The following is a 20,044-nucleotide window of genomic DNA, read 5'->3' as shown; positions in this document are numbered from 1 at the left end:
CTGGTGCCGGTGGGGGGTTGGGCAAGCGCATTGTGTTCAAGCGGTAAACAAGCGAAAGAAGAATGCACAACCAAAAACGTAATTGGCAATTGTTTTCCAGATTTTTTTCTCTATGGTTGGTGTGTAAGTGTGAGTGTGACACCTTTGTGGTGACACTGTGAGTTGAACATAAGTTCATAAAGTTTTTTCATACCCTTAGCGCAGGGTACTTCCGGTCATAGAACTTCTTGCCTATATATATAAACTAACAATGTCGACTACAAAATAAGCTATATAACAAGTACTTTTTTTTTTTTCAAATTTATATAATAACAAAAAATGTTCAATATATTTATGAATTTGTCATTTTGCAATTATAGACTTTGGTTTTTATCTTATAAAATATTTTTTATTATATTCCCATATAAGAAAGTAAGGGTCTACAAATTTTGCTTATAGCGCACTGTAGAAGTTTTATTTTTTTTTTTTGCAACATGTGCGCTCATCAAATGCAGATCCTGTATCCTGTGTGCGTCTCATTTGAATGTGGAATGGGCGAAAGTGAGAAAGTTATTTAGAATTTTGTTAAAAGTTTTGTGTGTATTTTCTTGCTTGAATTGAAATGCAAATTTCAATTTAAATTGAATTTTGTAGTTCAAACACACGGCAAAGCTAAAAATCAATTTAGCAATGAATTCAAATGCTTTTGGGCGTTAAATTTTCAACATAATTGCTGTTAAAGGCAGCAAACTAACCGCCCTCGTTGCCACTGTGCGCTCATCTGCATACATATGCATATGTGTGCCTGTATGTGTGTCCATGTGTGTGTGTGCAATCGCTGCTTAATGATCCATATTGCAATTGGATTAGAGTGCGTGCCTGGGGGTAGACGCAATTGCAGTTAGTGGCAAAAGGCGACAGGCCTCAATAGCTGGCAGGCTGCATGTCCTGTCTGTGATTTACATTTTCAGGATGCGCCTGCTTAAGCCAGCAGTGAGTGTGAGCATATTCCTCAACGGACCTGCATAGATTACGATTAGGCCAAATGCCGTTTGATTTCTCTTCTTGATTGCATTTAAGTAAAGGAAGTTTGCTTAAATAGTAAAATGCTTAAGCTTCTTGTAATTATTGTTGAGAGCTGAAACTTTCACAATTGTAAATTAAGTTTCTGCTCAAGTAATCAGGCGTTCATCTCGTCCTTACCCTTATCCAACATTTCAACTTTACTGCGCTACTCTCTACACTCTCTTGATTTTTCACGCTGCATCTCATTTGCATAAATTTTTTGCCAATTATATTTTGCATATGCGAAAAAATATTTCCCATTGTATTCGTTGCGTTGTGCAATTTGCGTTTTTTACGATTTGTTTTGCTTCCCCTCCCAACCAACTGGTATTGATCTCATAATCGACTGAAGTTGCCTTTTGATTGGCACTAAAAAAAAGAAAATAGTAACAGACGGGCCTAGGTGTTGGTTGCTAGATGAGGGTCCTTTCATTTGCATGCGCCTTTTTTTATGCCATGCCAATTTTTGATAGATGATGCGTGCAAATCTTAAATGGCAATGCAGCAACAATAACAATAACAATCATAAATTGGCCGCACTTCAAAACAAATTGTTTACCATGCCCTTTGTAGCTGTTCGAGCTCGGCTCATTGCTTATTTGCATATTTGATTAATTTGTTTGATGTTTTTTATGTGCTTGGTTTTTGGGTGATTTTTTATGGAAAAATAATAAGTATTTTATTATGGGGTGCACAAGCTGAGGGTACACCAAATAAAAAATGCTACGGTAAATGGAATTAAGAGCGTGCTACTGGAAAATGTGGAAAAACTGTCCCAACGGCAAGTGTCAAAGTGTATAAAAAATATATGTATATTAATTGATTCTTTAAAAAAAAATGAAATTTGTAAAAAAACATGCCAACCAAACAAAAGAACAATGAAAAAAATATTTGTACACTTTAACTCTTTTTGTTTTAAACTAATTTTATTTATTTATATTTAATTAATAATCTTTGCATGTTAAAAAATCTGCAATTAAGCATCAAATAATTCAATTTGCACACAAATGTGCAATAAATTTTACAAAATTATACATTTCTAACTTTATTTTATTTATTCATATTGCCTATGTTTGATTGATGATTTTTTTCAATAACTAATATCTTATTTTTTCTTGTATCCTCATTCCTTTAGATATTTTGAAATTTAATTTTCTTGCTTTAAGTAGACTTTTTGCTTTAAATAAATGTATTCAAATAGAACATTAGCAAGTATATTTGTATTTTACTTGTATAAATGGAACATGGAATGTATAGAGGCTATATACATATAAAAAAACCACACAAAATAAATGCTGAAATTTTAATTTACTTTCTTGATTAATATTGTTAGTTTAAAACCCAACACATGCTACATTTTCCGATCGCCTGACAAATGTTGCAGTTGACATTAAAAACTTTCAAATGTCTAAATGAGATCATACGATATTTTTCAAAAATTATTGTTACAGTACATAAAAATGTCTGCAGTTAAAAAAATAATGCAATATCGATTGCGATTGCGGGCGCGCCTTGAACAAATCGATTTTCGGTTATTAGCCGTCACACAATCATTAAAAATTTTGACAGCTTTTGACAATTTATTGATGTTGCAGTCGCAACGCGCGACAAATAACAACAATCAAAGTGAAAACTGCAAATGAAAATTTTAACCGCTGACCTGTGGCAGTTGCAAAAAAAAAAGAAAAACGGAACGCATTGAAAAAAGTGGACAAATGTTTGCGTTGGCAGTAATTTTCAAGTGGCAGCATCAGTTGCCACAACCCTCAGTCTACCAAACGGGCGCGATAATTTGATTAATTGAAAGTCAGGCGACCTTTTTTTTTTGCTGCTGGAAGCTCGAGGGTTGGCAGGAGGGTTGATTAAACGATCGGATCAGAGGGTCGCTTAACAAACCGCCCTCTCCGCTATTGTATTCCCATTAGCAGGTTCGCCCATCCCACCCAATGTAACGTTTGCTGCTTCCACTTTTTTATACAAAAAATTTAAATATCGCATTACATACAGACACTTGATTTTAAAGCCCCGCACTCATTTAAATGTTTCACTTGTTGGCTCGGTGTGGTTGATACCCCTATCTGGTGGTCTCTGGACAATTTTCGAACATGTGTTTTTTAGTCCGAAATTTAAATCTGTTGTCTATTGCTGATTATGCGATAAACTGAGATCTGTTCCCATTGGACAGTTGTGTAATTGTTTGTGTTATTTTGAGTGCTGCCCAGTTGGCTAGACTTAAAAAAAGGTTTCTTATACGAAATTAGCCAGACGGCAAAATAACTTGTCTAAAAAAAAAGAAAGCAACTGTACTTTTAACTTTTATTAAACTTTCCCAACATTTTTCAAATATTTATTTATTAGAGTACAATGTGAATTTCAGTTAATTCCTTGCCTTTTGCGTTTGAGCATTGCCTACTTTTCATTCTAAAATTTAGAACTAACAGTATTTAATTCATGTTTATAGGCCCTTGGCTAACAATAAGATTCCTCCTACATAGTGGGCTCATTGGTTCCTCTTTGCCGTAATAGTCTCTTTGCCTATTTGTGTATTTGCTTAGAAGCTTGTCAAATTAATTGGAACTAAGTAATTAAGCCTAATTGATTTAAGTTTGTTTAACAAATTGTTGACTAAATCAATAAATTTAAGATTAAGGCATTCAAAGGCAAAATATATTGGCTTAATCGTTAATTTGACGATATTTATTTTAACACACTTAAAAATATTTAAATAAAATCAACATTGTTTCGATTTCCACAGTCAGCGAAAATATGAGTTAAAATTGTAGCTAACTATATCAATCTGAAATAAATTAGCTACAGCAACATGACGAGCAAAAATTAATTTTATTTGTTTTCAACATATTCGTCATTTTAACTTGTCGTATTAAAAGAGTTCCTAAACTTATACTTTAATTTTTTATTTAAAAGTTACAAATTAAAAATCAAATTGTACTATGCCAAATTATAACTCTTGGGAACTCTCAACACAGCTGAGTTCACACGATCAACTCTGACCAGACTCCAGAGCAGAAACCGCAACAATCAACACTTTTGCACCTGTGCCCGACGAGTTGGGAGTTGAGACCACAGACTGTAGACGGATGTACGGATGATGCCACCACCCTATATGGCATGTAATCTATACAGAGCAGTTTGATGCTCAATTGCAAATGGCAAGTGTGGATGCAGCTCTAACCCTTTCGGCATATCATTAAAATGCTTTACGTATTTCCAAAATACGGAACGTGGCAGTGACAATGGCTGAAAACGGGTGAAGAGCAAGTCAATGGCTGTAGTATAACATGTTATAAATTATGCCTCTAACTGTAACAGTCGCATGCATATTTCACTTCATTAACGGCTGCATCCCCTCCACTCTTCTAACCCTTTGCTGGACAAGCGGATGCGACAGCCATATGCAAATATAATGCCGCATCATTAGTGCGTATGAAATTCCAATTGCAAACTGTATCAAAAATCAGTGCAAGTGCCCGGGACGATACTAGAGAAAGGGTTGCAACTGACTCCCATTCCAAACTTTTCAACCTGTGACCTCAGCATGGTCATGTTGGTTTAAATGTTTTTTGCTGGCATTTGCATATGCTGTTGTTCACAAGCGATTTGTTTGCGGTTTGAAAGGGTTGGCCCGAAAAAAGTAACAAATTTTTAATGAATTTTAGACTGAAACTAATTGCCGTTAGAGCAATAGTTTTAACATAGAACTTGGAATTTATGCTATTAACATACATAAGTTCTGGCTTAATTTTGGCTCTTGACCATTTTTTATTTTTGTTTCCCACACACAACGCCACAGCGCAAATTAAGCTACAACAAATTTGACCTTGTTAAGTTTTGCACACAAAGCCGAACAACAGCAAAGGAGTCTGCGAATATGCTCTCAACATTGTTTTTACGATCGTCTTCACTTAACTGAAGCGTCGACAAGGCAGTTACCTACCTCAGTTTTTGGCCTCTTAGGTGATCAATGGGCCGTCCGCTCTGCCGGCTCTGCAGATGCATCTCAGGCACAGGTACAACGCTCACGTTTCAAGGTACTCATAAGTCACGCCGTCATGCGCAGTGGGCGTGACGGCGTAAGAAGTTTTTGCTAACACACACATGCATAGTATATAGACTTAAGGATCTAATGATGAGAGTGAAGGATAAGTGCAATGTTTTCAATTATATTTCAAACTATAATGAAGCCATAACATTCGTCTAAAAGTCCAAGTCAAGGTTTAGCTAGCTAATGAATAGAGTGAAGTATGCCAAACTATATTACATTCTTCAAAGAGTTCCAGTTAATTTTAAATGTTATCAAAAGCAAACTTTCTCACATCAAAACCAACAGCAAGAGCCACAGATCTTCTTTTGAATGCCGCCAAAAGTTTGCAAAAGCAACTTGCGCAATACACGGATATTTTATCCGACAACAACAGCGTTCCCAACAGCAATTGCCCACTACAAAAGCTCGACGATCCTCTAGAGCCACAGAGACACATACATATACTTACCATATAGGCATATACATATAGTAGTATGCAGACAGGTCTCGGGCGTTGATGCGGCGGCAACAATGTGATTGAAACAAAGCATCTTATTATAAGCAACAACATATCTAAAGAACGACCCTATGCGACCTCGTTGTTGGGACCTGGGCCTGCACCAGACGCTGGTCACTGAGCAGCAACAAAACAAAACACAAAAAAAACCCAAAAATTCCCACGCTCAGAGGCTGAAGCTCTCTGCCTTTTGTCGAATCCCATATAAGGCGCAATCTGGGCAACGTCCTTACCGCCCCATACTGAAACTCTGACTGTGCAAAAACCAAAACAAAAAGCAACAACAAGAAATTGAGCAATGTCGAAATTTCTGTGGCTTTCCTTGCAACGCCCCCCAATACCTTACATTGTTGTTATGCTATGGTTGTTGTTGTTGTCTTTCTTATGTGTAGGCTGAGCTGCAGCAATGTGATTGATTTCACTTTGGGTTCACTTTTGATACGCTTTGGGTTGCTCTCTGGGAGCATCATCATTACTTGACTTTCACAGCTCATTGGGTTCGCACGACGTCAAAATCAGACCATATTCTCTGCTGTCTGTCGGGTCCCCAGGCAAAGTTCCGCACACACAGATAAAGATACACAGATACAGATACATATACTACAGGTTGAGGTTGACATTTGACAGGTATCAAGTGGTGAACGCTCATAATTATAGTATTTAGTGGTGCGTAAAATGTAATTTTTTCATAAGCTTGCAATTTTACTTAAATTTAAGTTTTTATTTTTAGTGTGTATTATTTTATATAACTAGGGGCAGTCTGGCGAAGAAGCGGCAACTATTTGGAAATTGTTTTTATAAGAAGTTATGCCTTATCTAAAAAGATGCATAGACGATAGTTAAGATTAGAGCTCAAGCTATAAAACTTAAATGAATGATATTGAAGTCAAATTGAATACCCCTAATATTGCATGCTCCACCGATAATTTCAGTCTGATTGTTTACTATTATTTTGGTTTTTTTATGGTGGCACCCTTATTAAACTTTAACACTAAAAATTAAGCAATATTATTTTAATTTTTATAAATTATGCAGGCGAAAATCAAAGTAAATTTATAAGTATACACTTTAAAGTTATAGTAATATCAATGAAAGTTGATACCAACAGCTGCTGCCTGGGAGTTCAAGCTTTTAGATAGGTTGGCGTTGTTGTTGTTACTGTAGCCTGACTGCCCATGAAATCAGTGTTATTGATCATTGGCTGCATAATCAAGTTACCAACAGCAGTAGCAGCAACCAGCAACAGGCAACAGCAGTAGCAGCGGCAGCGGCAGAGACAGCGAGCGCGACGTCGTGGTGAATTTTACCAACAGGTTGCCGGCATTTGCAGTGAACTTCAACACAATCAGTGTTGCCGCTTTAGCCTTTTTAAAGATAGACTTGTCCTTTTTAAAATTGTTTGACCCAAATAACAACTTCAGCTGTACTCCAGCCTTATGTTGTTGTTTATAATATATAATTTATAATATTAACCGTATTTTTTTTGCAACCCCATTGTTTACTTTTGTCTTTTTCTAACTTTTTAGTGCTGAGCCTGCGCAACACTGTGGCCAGGATACCCTCAGTACGGCTCGTTGGTGAATAGCTGGTGTTGTTGTTGTTGTTGGTGGTGGTGTGTTTGTGTGGGCAGCAGCTGCTAGTGTCGTTGGTGATGTTTATGGTAGTTTTCGGCTATACAACGGCAACATCGTCATTCGCTCGCAATTCGCACAAGTGAACGGTTGTGTTGTCGCGTCGAATCGTCTTCCACTTTGAATTGAAAACGGTTGCAAGTTCAAAGTGCGCAAATTGATATCAATTGAATGCAATTTGTCTGCATAAATTCAGTCAGTTAACTACGTAAAATGTGCGCCTAAAAACCCAAACGACAACAACAACGAAAATAAACAAAAAGTGTTTAGAAGTTCAAAGTGCATTATCCATTGTTGTGCCAACTGTAATCGAAACAAAAGTCAAGCTCCTTGGATTGTTTGCTTGTAGCCATGGCCGACGAAAGTTTACACACAATGCCGCTGGAGCATAATATAGACTATCATATAGTGACATTGTTTGAGCGCTTGGAGGCGATGCGCAAGGATTCACATGGCAACGCCATCAACAATCGCCTCTCCAGCACTCTGCAGGCGCCCAAGCGCAGCATGCAGGCTGAGATACGCACCTTGGAGTTCTGGAGGTAATACACCCACCCCACACATATACAGATCTAAGCTATTAACATAGGTCATGCACCTACAAACAGTAAAGTGGGCTTTGTTTTTTAGGCGCGACTAAGACAGTTTTGGCTTTTGTTGTGTGGCGTTTAATTTTGAGTGAGATTTTAAGTGCAGTTGACAATCAATCAGAGCACTTGTGCCTAAAATCGATCAATCAACTCAATAGATTTATCGTTTTATCAACGCTTATTTATTCCCTTTTTTATAAAGCTTTGTTGCATTTTTACATTCTTTTCTGCTGTCAGTCAGTTGCATTCAAAAATTAATTAAAATTGCAAACTGTAAACAGCAATTTTTTGCATTTTCTTTTCTCAGCTTACACTTTGTTTTAATTTTTTAAAGCAAGTTGCGTGCTAATGACAGCTGAACATAATTTGTTGCTGTTAAAAAATTCCACAACTAATTAAAGTTAATTAAACTGCGTCAGATTGCCAAGTCCTAAGAAACTGTAAGCAAGCAAAGTTGGTAATGTTAACGAGGCCGATTAATTGTAGCGTAGGCAGTAAAGTTTGCTAGAGAAGTTGTGCAGAAATTTCACATTACTCTTAATGTTTTTGTTTATTTAAATTGTAGTTTTTAAAGCGAGCTCCAGAACTGTTGCCAACAGCAACAACAAATTACTATAACGCTTAGCAGGCGCACACAATATAATTGCCAAATATGTAAAACTTTGCAGCTGCTTGCGCATATTTGTTGTTATTGCTTGCAGTTTGTTTGATTTTGGCGTTATCGCCGCCCAGGGCAAGGCAGCACGAACGGAAAATAAAGAAGAGGCAGAGCAAGCGAAACAGAGCATTTTGTAATTTATGTTTGTCCAGTCACAGTCACAATCATGAAGAGAGACCGAGACCCCCGCGGCAATCGGCAAGAGAGGCAAATGCTCTGAGTTGTCTTTGGGGCTTAAGCGCGTGCATTGCTCTGCCGATTTTACTCTTCGGTTGAGTGTATGTGTGTGTGTCGGGGGAGAAGAACAAGAGCAACTCCGTTGTGCGCTTAATTGTCGGCACACATGGACAAAGGGGCGTAGTGAGGGAACCAGGGTTGACATTGTCTGACAATTTGTAGCGCACAACATAATTTGCAAAATATTTACTTTAATCATATGAAATGACGGCCACTGTATTCAAACTCCACACTCATACTCTCTCTCTTTCGTTCGCTCTCTTTCTTGCAGATCCATCATCAGCGAGTGCTTAGCCTCGTTCCTGTATGTGTTCATCGTTTGTGGAGCGGCAGCGGGCGCGGGTGTGGGTGCCAGCGTCTCATCAGTGCTACTGGCAACGGCTCTCGCTTCTGGACTGGCCATGGCAACCTTAACGCAATGCTTTCTGCATATATCGGGTAAGATAAGCAAATAAAAATAAATGCAAGCAACTAAGAGTTGAGAGCTGTAAAAAACACCCTGTAGTGTTTTAAATTAATTACAAATTCAATTAATTGTCGATTCGTTATTTAAATTGCTTAGAAATAAGCCACAGTAGAATTACTTTTACTTAACTACATTCATATTTATGACTTGCTTGATTTCATTAAGTTTAACACATCCTTTTGCAGAACTCTTAACCACGGTATCACAAAAACAAACAAACAAAGCAGGCGACAAGTGTTGCATGTATTTTCTTCTTGTTCGCAGTTGTTTTTGTTATTTTTATTGTTGTTGTGGAGACGTGGGAATTTCTCGCTGCCGCCAAAAAGCAACCACAGCTCCCTACATTTAATATATATATATTTTTTCAACTTTTCGTAAAGTCAGTGCTCCAACTGAAGCTTAGCACTGTCCATACTCCACCTCCCACTTCAGCTTTATGGCACCCTCTGTTATCTTTTTGTGTGCCACACACTTGTAGTGGCGTCGACATTTTTGCCTCTTGCTCAGTTCAGTTCAGTTCGTTTTTATTTTTTCCCATTTTCCTTTTCGTTTATTTGTGCAACTGCGTTGACATTCAAGGCAATTAAATGTTTCCACAAAAAACATACATGAGTGCACTCCTCATTTAGTTATCTTAGTTAGTTGGGGTTGGCACATGTGTTCCTGATTTCAGTTTTTTATTTTTATTTTTATTTTTAGTTGCGCTGCATTTTTTCACAGCCAATTGGTTGAGCATTAACTTATGATGTTATCTCTTTACACAGCCCCAAAGCCACCGTCCCCTCTTTAATTCTTACTTTCGACATTTTCTGGGCAAGTGTCAAAATGTTATTTAAGAACCGTTACTTAGTGCAACCACAAAATGTAAATTATCAAGCCAATTTATTATGTATAGAGCTGAAGAGCTGAAGCTTCTCGATGGATAAATAATGAGTTTACATAAATTGTAAAATAAATAGAATCTGTAATTTTTTTAAATATATTTTTCCAACTCTTATGCCGCTTTCGCTTTCTATTTGACAGCCTAACCCTTTTCTAATGATTAATCCTATTTACACGCTTTCTTATCGCACCATAGGCGCCCATATAAATCCCGCTGTTACCTTGGCCTGCTGCGTAGTGCGCCACATCTCCCCCATCCGCGCTGTCATGTATATGACCGCCCAGTGCGGCGGTGGCATTGCCGGAGCTGCCTTGCTCTATGGGTAAGTTGATCAGAGAGGATGATTGAATGCTTGCATTCAAGTATTAATTCAATAAGCAAAGTAGCTGCAATGACATTAGCCAGAGAGGCAGAGCTTTGCTGTAAGCCCGAAGAGCATAATTGATAAAAAGTGACAGTAGTTAAGTAAGTGGAAACTGTTAAAGCTAGCACTTTATATTAAAGGCATACTTGAAACAATTTTCCATTTCATAAATGACTGACTTACTGTGCTGAAAGCTTTTAGTCCAAAGCTGCAATTTCCAGGGAAACGGATTTTCGTTTGCAAAATTAATTGAGCATGGAACTTGTTTCGATTTAAACAGAACTTTGTTCTAGCGTGAAGATACAAATGTATCTAAGCTAGTTGAAATAAATGTACGTATGCAAGTGTTTTGCGGTAACTGTACAGGAGAGAGCAAAAGGAAAAATCCAAATCATTTACAGGAAATACAAAGTACATGTGCAGAATTTGTGAAAAAAAAAAACACAAACTAGAAGTTAGCTAGGTGAAATGTATAAATAGGATGCAGGTAAGCGTCATGTCCTGTGTACACACACACACACACCAATACACCAATACATACAAACACTTATGCTGGCACCTGCGTGTTGAGCAGGTAGCCCTGCGAGTTTCGGATTTTACAATTTTTATCTAGTGGCAGGCAGGGAGCAAAAACATCTGCCGTTGGCAACGTGATTTTTCCCATTTTTAGAAAATAAAATTGTGCGTTCTCAGTCAAGGAATCCGGTTGTTAAGGATAGCGGACAAGGACAAGATACGCAGCGCAAACAAATCTGTTTTCTCTACTTTTCTATTCTTTTGCGTGCTGTCAGCAGCCGTTGCTTCTTCTTCTTACTCTAGGCGTATAGCATAACAGGCTCTTTGTCCTTTTTTTGTTGTCTATGCCTTAGAGGGGGAGTCAACACGCACACAGCTACACAGAGGAAAAAAATAAGAGCGTTGCGCCTGCGCTCCACATTTTTGTTGTACATTGAACTGTTCTCTTGCGCTCTCCTCTGCTTGGCGTTTTTGGAAAAGTTAATGCGACTGACGACTGCACGGCGACTGCGACGGCGCCTTTACTTCAGCTTGTCTTTAGTCTGCTTAAGATCGTTTCTGTGTTGATTTTTTTCTTCTACCCGTCGTGCGGCCTTATGATTTCTGCTATATTTTTATTTTTAACGGGCAGCGTTACTTTCTACAGCCAATCGCGGCTCTGAACTGAAACATGTTTCACTGCTGCTGTCGTAGCGATTTCTTCTTCTTCTTCTTGCTGCGCTGCTTAAAACACTTTTCGCTTTAGTTGCAACATATGTTGCAGCCTAAGTAGTTTAGTATACACATACATACATATGCATCTGTGTGTGTGTGCGTTGATTAATTGGTTTAGATTTGGCAGTTGATCTTTGTGGTTTTCTTCAGTTTATTGGTTCTTGATACGCTGCATGTTTGATTGATGTCCGTTCGTTCTGCTGAGATTGTGAGAAATTTATGTCTAAAATTTTGTGGTTTAGCTTCAAAAAATGCTATTGACAGGCCTTCAAATGATTAAGGCAAGCGCCCAAAAAGAGCCATGGGCAATTTAAAGCAGAATCGAGAGTAAAGTTAACATTTAAATTTATCTTATCCAAACTTAGCTTAAGCTTCGCTTATTGAAACAATCCCAACATAGTTTCAGCTAATCGAATAGTATTTAATATTACTTTATAGGACTTTATTCAAGCTAACCATACATTTTGTAATATTTTATTATATTAACATATGTATTAGTCTATAAAATGTTTTCTTATGTTTTATGGACAATACATATTTAAAAATTATTAATTCTGCGTTGGTATTATCTGAATACTTGGCAATTCATATTTGAAAATTATTAAACCTGCATTGGTATTACCTGTCATCACAGAAATCTCCTGAGGTTGCGATTAAAGTCTCTCAAACCAAATCTTAGTAAGCCCAAAATTTAGAGAGGACGACATATTTAAGCAAGTCGACTAAGCGCTGTTACCATTCTTTAAAAAAGTCCTAGTGCTACGTTTTAAGACTAAATGTAGAATCTGTGTATGCCAAAATAAACTCGAAAGTTGTTTAGAGATTGATTTCAAAATCTATGGCAGCCCTAATAGTGTCTATTGTGACTAATATAAAAATTCTGCACTTCGTCCTTTTATGCTTAAGTATATATAAAGTAAAGCTGAACTCTGAACAAACTCAGATGTCTGTACAGTGTTCACATGACTCTCAACAGTTTTAGGAAGCACTTCAAGCAGTTTATCAGATGCCCGCACTAATCTGTTCTCCCTACGCATATCAATTGTCACTAGTCTCGAGAGCATGTGGCACATGTGCCTGCCACTAAAAAAAAGGCACTCGAGTAGCGCTTGCTTTATTATTTTAAATGCAGTTTGAGAAAATATAATATTAAGTGTATGACAGACCCGCAGCATTTGTGAAGTATCGATATCCGGCTAAAGCAAAAATCTTAGTGTTATTGTTATGCGAGTTGTGTGTGATGGATTTGCCTTAAGAATTGAGTTCAGCCTGGCGGCGGGCAACGAACGCGCGCCAAGCACGTTCCAAAAAGCAGCCTTTGAAACTGATCGAGCAAGAGATAAAAAAAAAAAAACGAATATAAAGAATACAAAATCAGGTAAAGCATAATTAACATTTTGCGCTTGAACCTTTTTGTTCGTTGCCAGGCGCGCTGGCGCAGGATGCGTCTCAACAAGCAAAGAAACTGGAAATCAAACACGTGTCGTGCTGGTCAGTTCCAGTTCGAAATTGCAGCTGCCACACTTATATATATATATAGACAGACAGAGAGAGAGAGACCCACCTGCTGGCCAAAAAATTACAGTAGTTGCAGTTAAAGCGAAACAAAGGATAAGAAACAGGATTTTCGAGTTGAACTGAATTTGAATTTGAAATGCAGCAACGTTTGCGGTGAACTTCAAATCTTTAAGCTGACTGATGTCTATCTGAAGCAACGGGAAATGCATTTCCTGTCCCACAAAATCCTAAATGGAAAATCAATTCGTGTCACATAGGCAAAGGCAATTAAAAAACCTGTGCACAGCAAGTTGAAAGGGCGCTTAGGAAATTTTAGATACAAGATACAAGCTGAAATTTAATTCGAACTTGAAGCGTATATGGCAGTTGGCTTATAAGTTTATTTATTTTTGCCTTGGCTTATCAACTGTGGCGCATCCTGTTGTTATTTCCGGTTGTTGCACCCTTCACGGCTTTAACTTGCCACACAGCTGGTCCAGTTACGAGTCTCTGTGCCTGACATACAAATTGTTTGCCCTTAAATGCATATTGAAAGCTCTTTCAATGTGTTGCCTGTGCTGGGCTGTGGTCTACCTGCAATAACTAAATATTTATGTTAAATTAGAATTTAATTGCTTGTGGCCAAGTCAATAAACTGTTTGTTGTTTTGCTTCGAGTATTTTAATTGCCACTCATTAAAATGGCTCTTTAATGGGCTCGAGCTCGTGCGTGTGGCATTTGTAATTAAATTAAATTTCGTTTCGTATAGCGAACATTTTAGGCAACACCTAAAAGCAGGCAACAATAATTTATGAAGATATGCATGCAATTTAACAAAATGCAAATATATGTATATTGAATATGATTTTGTCATATTCATTTTGTTTGCTGCTTTATTTCCCTTTTGGCAAATACCATTGGCACAATGACCGCTACCAGTGGCTGGAATTCGCCCCAAAGCAATTCAGACGCACTGTGCACAGTTCGCTCTCACATCCTTTATTTGCCTGCTCCAGGCAACCACAGCGTGTTGCACATAGCACATAACCTCACTTCTCATGCGGATGTGGTCGCCAAACAAATATCTGTGCGAGTGTTGGTAAACACATAAAGAACTTGTGCTTTGGTTCAAGTTTGCAGTTTGCCTTTGTATATGTTCAAAAAATAGAAATATATAGGCTTTTAAATTTAAATTTAAAAATTAATATCAAAATGTCGATTTATTTATTTTTCATCAAATTGTTCGTTGAGCTTAGCTTTGTTCTTATATGAATTTTATATTTTATTTTTGCTGTCGCTTTTGCTACAATTTTTGTGTTTTGGCTCGTTGAAAGAAAAGCTGAAAAGCTTAACGGCAACATAAACTTGAGCCAGCATATTTTTCTTGCCATTTCCGGCTACTTAGTTGCAAGTGTGTGTGTGTGTGTGGCATACATATAGACATATTATATGTGTATTGGTCTCTATAAAATTAGCACTTTATACATTTATGAGCAAACACAACTTTTTGGCCCAAACGAAATTGTTTGCTCTTGAGAGCTTAGCCGTGCAGGCGAGTGTAAAATGAATTTTGTCTGCTATTTGTCGAGTGTGAAAAATACGCTGAGACGTTATTGAAAATAACTGTAAGCCTGCTTTACTCACCTGTGTGTGTGTGTGTGTGGCAAAGTGGGCTGGACATGCTTCAATCAGCGCCCACATTAATTGACAGTAGTTGCGCTTGTGTGGTGTGGTGTGGTTCTAGCAGTTATGCAAGGAATTTATTGTGCAAGTTGCTTTTAGCGCAACCGGGTAAAACGTAGTTCCGGTTTTCTACAAGGTTATGAATGTGCCACAGCTGCACTTGCCACTGCCACTTGCCGCTTGCAATTTGTGACCTGCACTTCTATTCCAAAGCCTGCACAAATATTTGCAATACGTGTGTATGTCTTCAATTTGACCACAAAAGCTATTAAGTGTGTATGTGTGTGTGTGCGTGTGTGCGTGTGTGTGGTTCGCTATTAAGTTTCCTCAATGGTTTTGTCATTTAATTGCTTTAGCATTGTGTCTATGAACAAAAGTGGGCTCAACTCGTTGCATATTCAAACAATTTTTAGTTTCTTTTAGTAGTGAAGTTAGACTTTAATTGCTTGGCGCGCTTCATTAAATAATTCAATTAAAATGTTAAAGTTAAGCTTTTGAAAAGTGTAGATTAGACTTGAAATACTAAAGCAAGTTTTACCTGCGCCACTATATGCTCTTTTTATTTCCTACCAAAATATTATAAAAATAAATTAAAATGTTGGCATAGAAATAGAAACTGTAACAACTCTTGCTTTTGTAACAGTTTATTTCTTCCAAGCTGAATAAAGATTAAATATTCTAAATTCCTCATTTGATTATAGAAAAAGTTTTTGGCATCAAGTTAATTTTAACAATATTATTGAAACTAAAGTGAATGGGTAACCCATCCCAGCTGGATTTTTTTAAGTAAGTCAATTTGGCAATTTGCCGATAGGTGTAAAAATATTCCACTTTGTGTAACATTAATATTTACTTTAAAAAAGAAAAAAAATAACTTTTTATGAATCTTCTCTGAATTTATTTCATACAGCTCAGACTTTATTTATATATCTAATCAGCTATATGCTAAAAAAATAAATTATGAATCAAGAAATATATATAAACTCTAAGCCTATTACAGAAATGAAAGCAGACACTATTAAAATTCTGCAGCTGCTTCTTGATTAGTAAATATATAGTTTGGTTCTCTATGGAAATTTTGAAGGAATCAGCATAGTGTGTGTGTGTGAGTGTATGCGTCTGCTTATGCATGTGAGTGTGAGTGTGAGTGCTCATTAACATTAACACGAAACTTGAATTGTTCCATAAATCAAAAGCTGGTGCTGGGTATTAAACTTTTCTCCAGCGCCTGTAAGCAGGCCACAGAAAAGTTTTTGTCGTCGTCGTCGTCGCCGTCGCCGGCTGCTGCCAAATTGAAACTTTGTCAATCTAAATTAGGAATACTTTTTATCTGTTCTAGAGCGGTGTTCTCTATGCACAACACACACACACACACATGTGTGTGTATAGACAATTGACTGCGCTGAAACTTTTACGTGAAAAGAGAAAACTTAATATTTATCTGTCTGTATACTTGCAGCGTGACTGTGCCTGGATATCAAGGTAATCTACAGGCGGCTATTTCGCATAGCGCTGCCCTCGCTGCCTGGGAACGCTTTGGCGTGGAATTTATACTCACTTTCGTTGTGGTGCTCTGCTATTTCGTCTCCACGGATGCCATTAAGAAGTTCATGGGCAGCTCATCGTTTGCCATTGGTGCGGCCTACAGTGCCTGTTGCTTTGTCTCGGTAAGTTTGACATTGATAATGATGAGAGTGAATGCGGAATGCGAAAATCTCAAGACTCAATAAACTGAAAAAAGCAACGCACCTGCCCTTTTCGGCTGATTTTTATGGTTTGCTCAAAATCGCCGCGTGACGTTGCAGCTTCTTTTTCAAAAAGGCTTAAGTCCAGGTAGACACAAAACAAAAAATACTCAAGAACATAATTAATTTTAGCACAAGTCACGGCCAACGACGAGCTGCCGTTGTAATCAAAGCCAAATATTTGAGCCAGCTTCAGTTTTTTAATGGTTAATGGCAAGTCATAAAAAATTGAATGTAATATGCAAATTGTGGGCGTGAATATAAAATTAAAAAAGAAAAAAAATACGAGCTACTATTTGAAAATTAAACTTAATTTAAAAATATGCTATTTTAATAACAAACATTTTCTGGGATATTTAAAAAAAATAACTAAAGTTAGATATGAAAATTCAGAACAATTTTAAACAACAAAATTCATGTATTTAATATTTGAAAAACTAAAAAATAACTGCAGAACATTTAAATTGCTGTTTTCACATAAATAAAGTTAAATTTGTATCAAAATTAGTTAAATATTAGAATGTTCAATCTAAAAATTTGATTTTTAATTTTATTTTATATCGAAATTGATTTATATTTTTTATTTTGTTTTTGCAGATGCCTTATTTGAATCCCGCACGCTCTTTGGGTCCATCATTTGTGCTTAACAAATGGGACAACCATTGGGTCTACTGGTTCGGTCCACTTGTGGGCGGCATGGCCTCCGGCTTGGTCTACGAGCACATCTTCAGCTCCCGTCGCAGCGTGCGTCATGGCAAGGGCAGCATTGACAACGACTCCAGCTCCATACAGTCAGAGGATGAACTCAACTATGACATGGACATGGAGAAGCCCAACAAGTATCATCAATCGGGCACGTATCCACGACAGGCGAACGCTGGCGGCGGCGGCGGCGCCGCAGCAGCAACACAGCATCCAAATGCGAACATGCCGCCCATGGTTATGGGCGCGGGCAACTATTGCCAGAATCTGTACACAGCACCGCCTTTGTCTTCCAAGTATGAGCAGCAGCCACAGGAGCCGCTGTATGGCGGCACTCGCTCGCTCTACTGCCGCTCGCCCACGCTGACGCGCACCAATCTGAATCGTTCGCAATCTGTTTATACGAAGAGCAATACGGCCATCAATCGTGACATAGTGCCGCGTCCTGGACCTTTGGTGCCCGCGCAGAGCTTGTATCCCATGCGCACTACTCAGCAGCAGCAGCAGCACAGCAACAGCCCAAACTCAGCAACACAACAGCAGCAGCAGCAACAGTCTTCGCATTTGCAAAATCAAAATGTGCAAAATCAAATGCAAGCGCGTACTGAAAGTATTTATGGCATGCGTGGCTCCATACGCGGACAGCAGCAACCATTGCAGCAGCAGCAGCAGCAACAAGCTGTTAATATGCAACAGCAACAACAACAGCAGCAGCAGCAACAGTTGCAGACAGCAGCACCATTGATGGCGGAACCAGCAGCTCAACCACAAGGCTTTCAACCCGTCTACGGCTCACGCAACAATCCCACACCACTGGACGGCAATCACAAGTTCGAGCGTCGCGAACAGCAGCAGCAACTGTATGGCCTAAGCGCACCACGCAATCGCGGCCAATCGGCGCAATCGGATGACAGCTCCTATGGCTCATATCATGGCTCGGCAGTCACTCCGCCCGCGCGTCATCCCAGCGTTGAGCCCTCGCCACCACCACCACCCATGCTCATGTATGCGCCGCCGCCTCAACCCTCAGCCGCGCATCCTCAACCCATTCGCACCCAATCGGAGCGCAAGGTGAGTGCGCCTGTTGTTGTCTCCCAGCCCGCGGCCTGTGCGGTCACCTACACCAGTTCCCAGATGCCCGCCAGCGTAACAACAAGCACACCACAGCAGCAACAGCAACAGCAACAGCAGCAGCAACATCAGCAGCAGCAGCAACAATTAATGCTGCAGCAACAGCAACAACAGCAGCAGCAACATTACGGCATGTTGCCGTTGAGGCAAAACTGAAAGCGGCTGTCTTGGGGCGGCGTCACCACACCGCCGCCACCAATATTGCATGCCACACTCGCCACACTGCATCCCACTGGCACAATGACTCTGCACAATTGCAGTCTTGCCAAGCAGAGCAGTTTGTTCTAAATTAAGTCGAACATCCAAAGGAACTTCAATGCAAAGTCTTAGCATTTAGTTTAAATTTACAAAACAATATCCGAACCCAAACACACGCATATTAACTAACATACTTAGTCTACAACTAGTTAGTCTAGTATTAAATCAAAGGCAAAATATAGCCGCATTGAATTACTAATACTAACATATATAACAACAGGAACTATACACCTAGCAGCAACCATAGCTAAGCCTAAGCAATATAACTATCTAAAACGATAGCACTATATTTTACGCTTTGATTTCTTAATTTACAGGGCATCGATTAGCAAAGTTTTGTTTCAAAATTTCACTCTCTATACTCTAAGTTACAAACTGTATATAGTTTTAGCATAAATGTTACGCATTACAAAATATTTAACATAAAATTGTATGTAAATGCTAGTTTAGTAAGCTTCATAAGTCGACAGCATATATAGTCTATATATATACTCTTAAAAGTACATGTGTAATTATTAAAATTTATTAAACAATATGTATTCACAAAAGAAAAAAACGAAAAGAAAAATAACAAAAATATATTAAATTCATAAAAACTATTCAAACTATTTTAAATTTATATTTACATAGCTGAAGTTTGAGCGTGGGCAGCGAAAACAATGACAATTTAAATAAAACATAAAAACATTTTCAAATCCATCTAAATAACAGTGTGGCTACAGCTATAAGCAGAGCTTGTCTTTTAGCTAACAAGATAAATAAATAAATTCTTAATCAAGTGCAATTTGTAAAATTTGAAAAATCAAATCTGATTTGATTTTCGAATTTTAATTAAAAAATGGAAATTCTCATCAATTTGGAAACTTGCATGACAACAATGATAAAAGGGAACAAACAGGACTTTAATTGCCCAAGTGCAGTGCTGCAAAACGCATTAAAGTGAACGCGTGCTTAGGCAATTGCGCTGCCCAGCACTTAAAGCGTGTTAATCAAAGTTTAAAGACAATGCAAAGCGGTTTGTTGAAGAAGAACTGGAATCGGCGCCTGCCGCCAGCTCAAATGTGTATTAAAATGATGATAGCCACGCCCACACGCCTGCGGCACCATGTGGTGCGCGTAACAAATCCGCCAGCCAAAATGCGTGTGGATCAGCAATCTCTGCAGCAGCAGCCAGTGCTGCCCATGAATGAAAAGCTCGATGGTTACTACTCGACCAGCAGCATACAGCCGGATAATGATTGCGCTTTGAAGCTCTTGGAGTTCCTGCAAATCACCAAGGTGCAATATAAGCTAACCGATTATACGGCCATACAGCTTTTGGCGTATTTTAAGAACGACGTGGAGCAGGCCTGTCGTCATCTGCACA

General features: G+C 38.4%; 1 protein-coding gene across 1 annotated transcript; it reads left to right on the top strand.

Annotated features, from left to right (window-relative positions):
- Positions 1–7,585: 7,585 nt before the first annotated feature.
- LOC108598823 (neurogenic protein big brain) lies at positions 7,586–19,017 on the top strand. Its single transcript, XM_017985577.2, has 5 exons — positions 7,586–7,776; positions 8,991–9,157; positions 10,264–10,390; positions 16,302–16,509; positions 17,185–19,017. The coding sequence occupies exons 1-5, from the start codon at positions 7,586–7,588 to the stop codon at positions 18,574–18,576; spliced, it is 2,085 nt and encodes a 694-aa protein (XP_017841066.2). The 3' UTR covers positions 18,577–19,017.
- Positions 19,018–20,044: the final 1,027 nt, after the last annotated feature.

Source organism: Drosophila busckii, chromosome 2L, assembly GCF_011750605.1.
Source record: "Drosophila busckii strain San Diego stock center, stock number 13000-0081.31 chromosome 2L, ASM1175060v1, whole genome shotgun sequence".
Classification (NCBI taxonomy): domain Eukaryota; kingdom Metazoa; phylum Arthropoda; class Insecta; order Diptera; family Drosophilidae; genus Drosophila; species Drosophila busckii.
Note: the sequence above shows the minus strand (reverse complement) of the source record. Positions and strands in the feature narration are given on the sequence as shown.

Bases quoted from the DNA above. Each gene is read 5' to 3' on its own strand.
- LOC108598823 (XM_017985577.2), top strand. From the start codon at position 7,586: ATGGCCGACGAAAGTTTACACACAATGCCGCTGGAGCATAATATAGAC. The intron at 9,158-10,263 runs GTAAGATAAGCA...ATCGCACCATAG, and splicing joins ATGCTTTCTGCATATATCGG to GCGCCCATATAAATCCCGCT. The intron at 16,510-17,184 runs GTAAGTTTGACA...TTGTTTTTGCAG, and splicing joins GTGCCTGTTGCTTTGTCTCG to ATGCCTTATTTGAATCCCGC.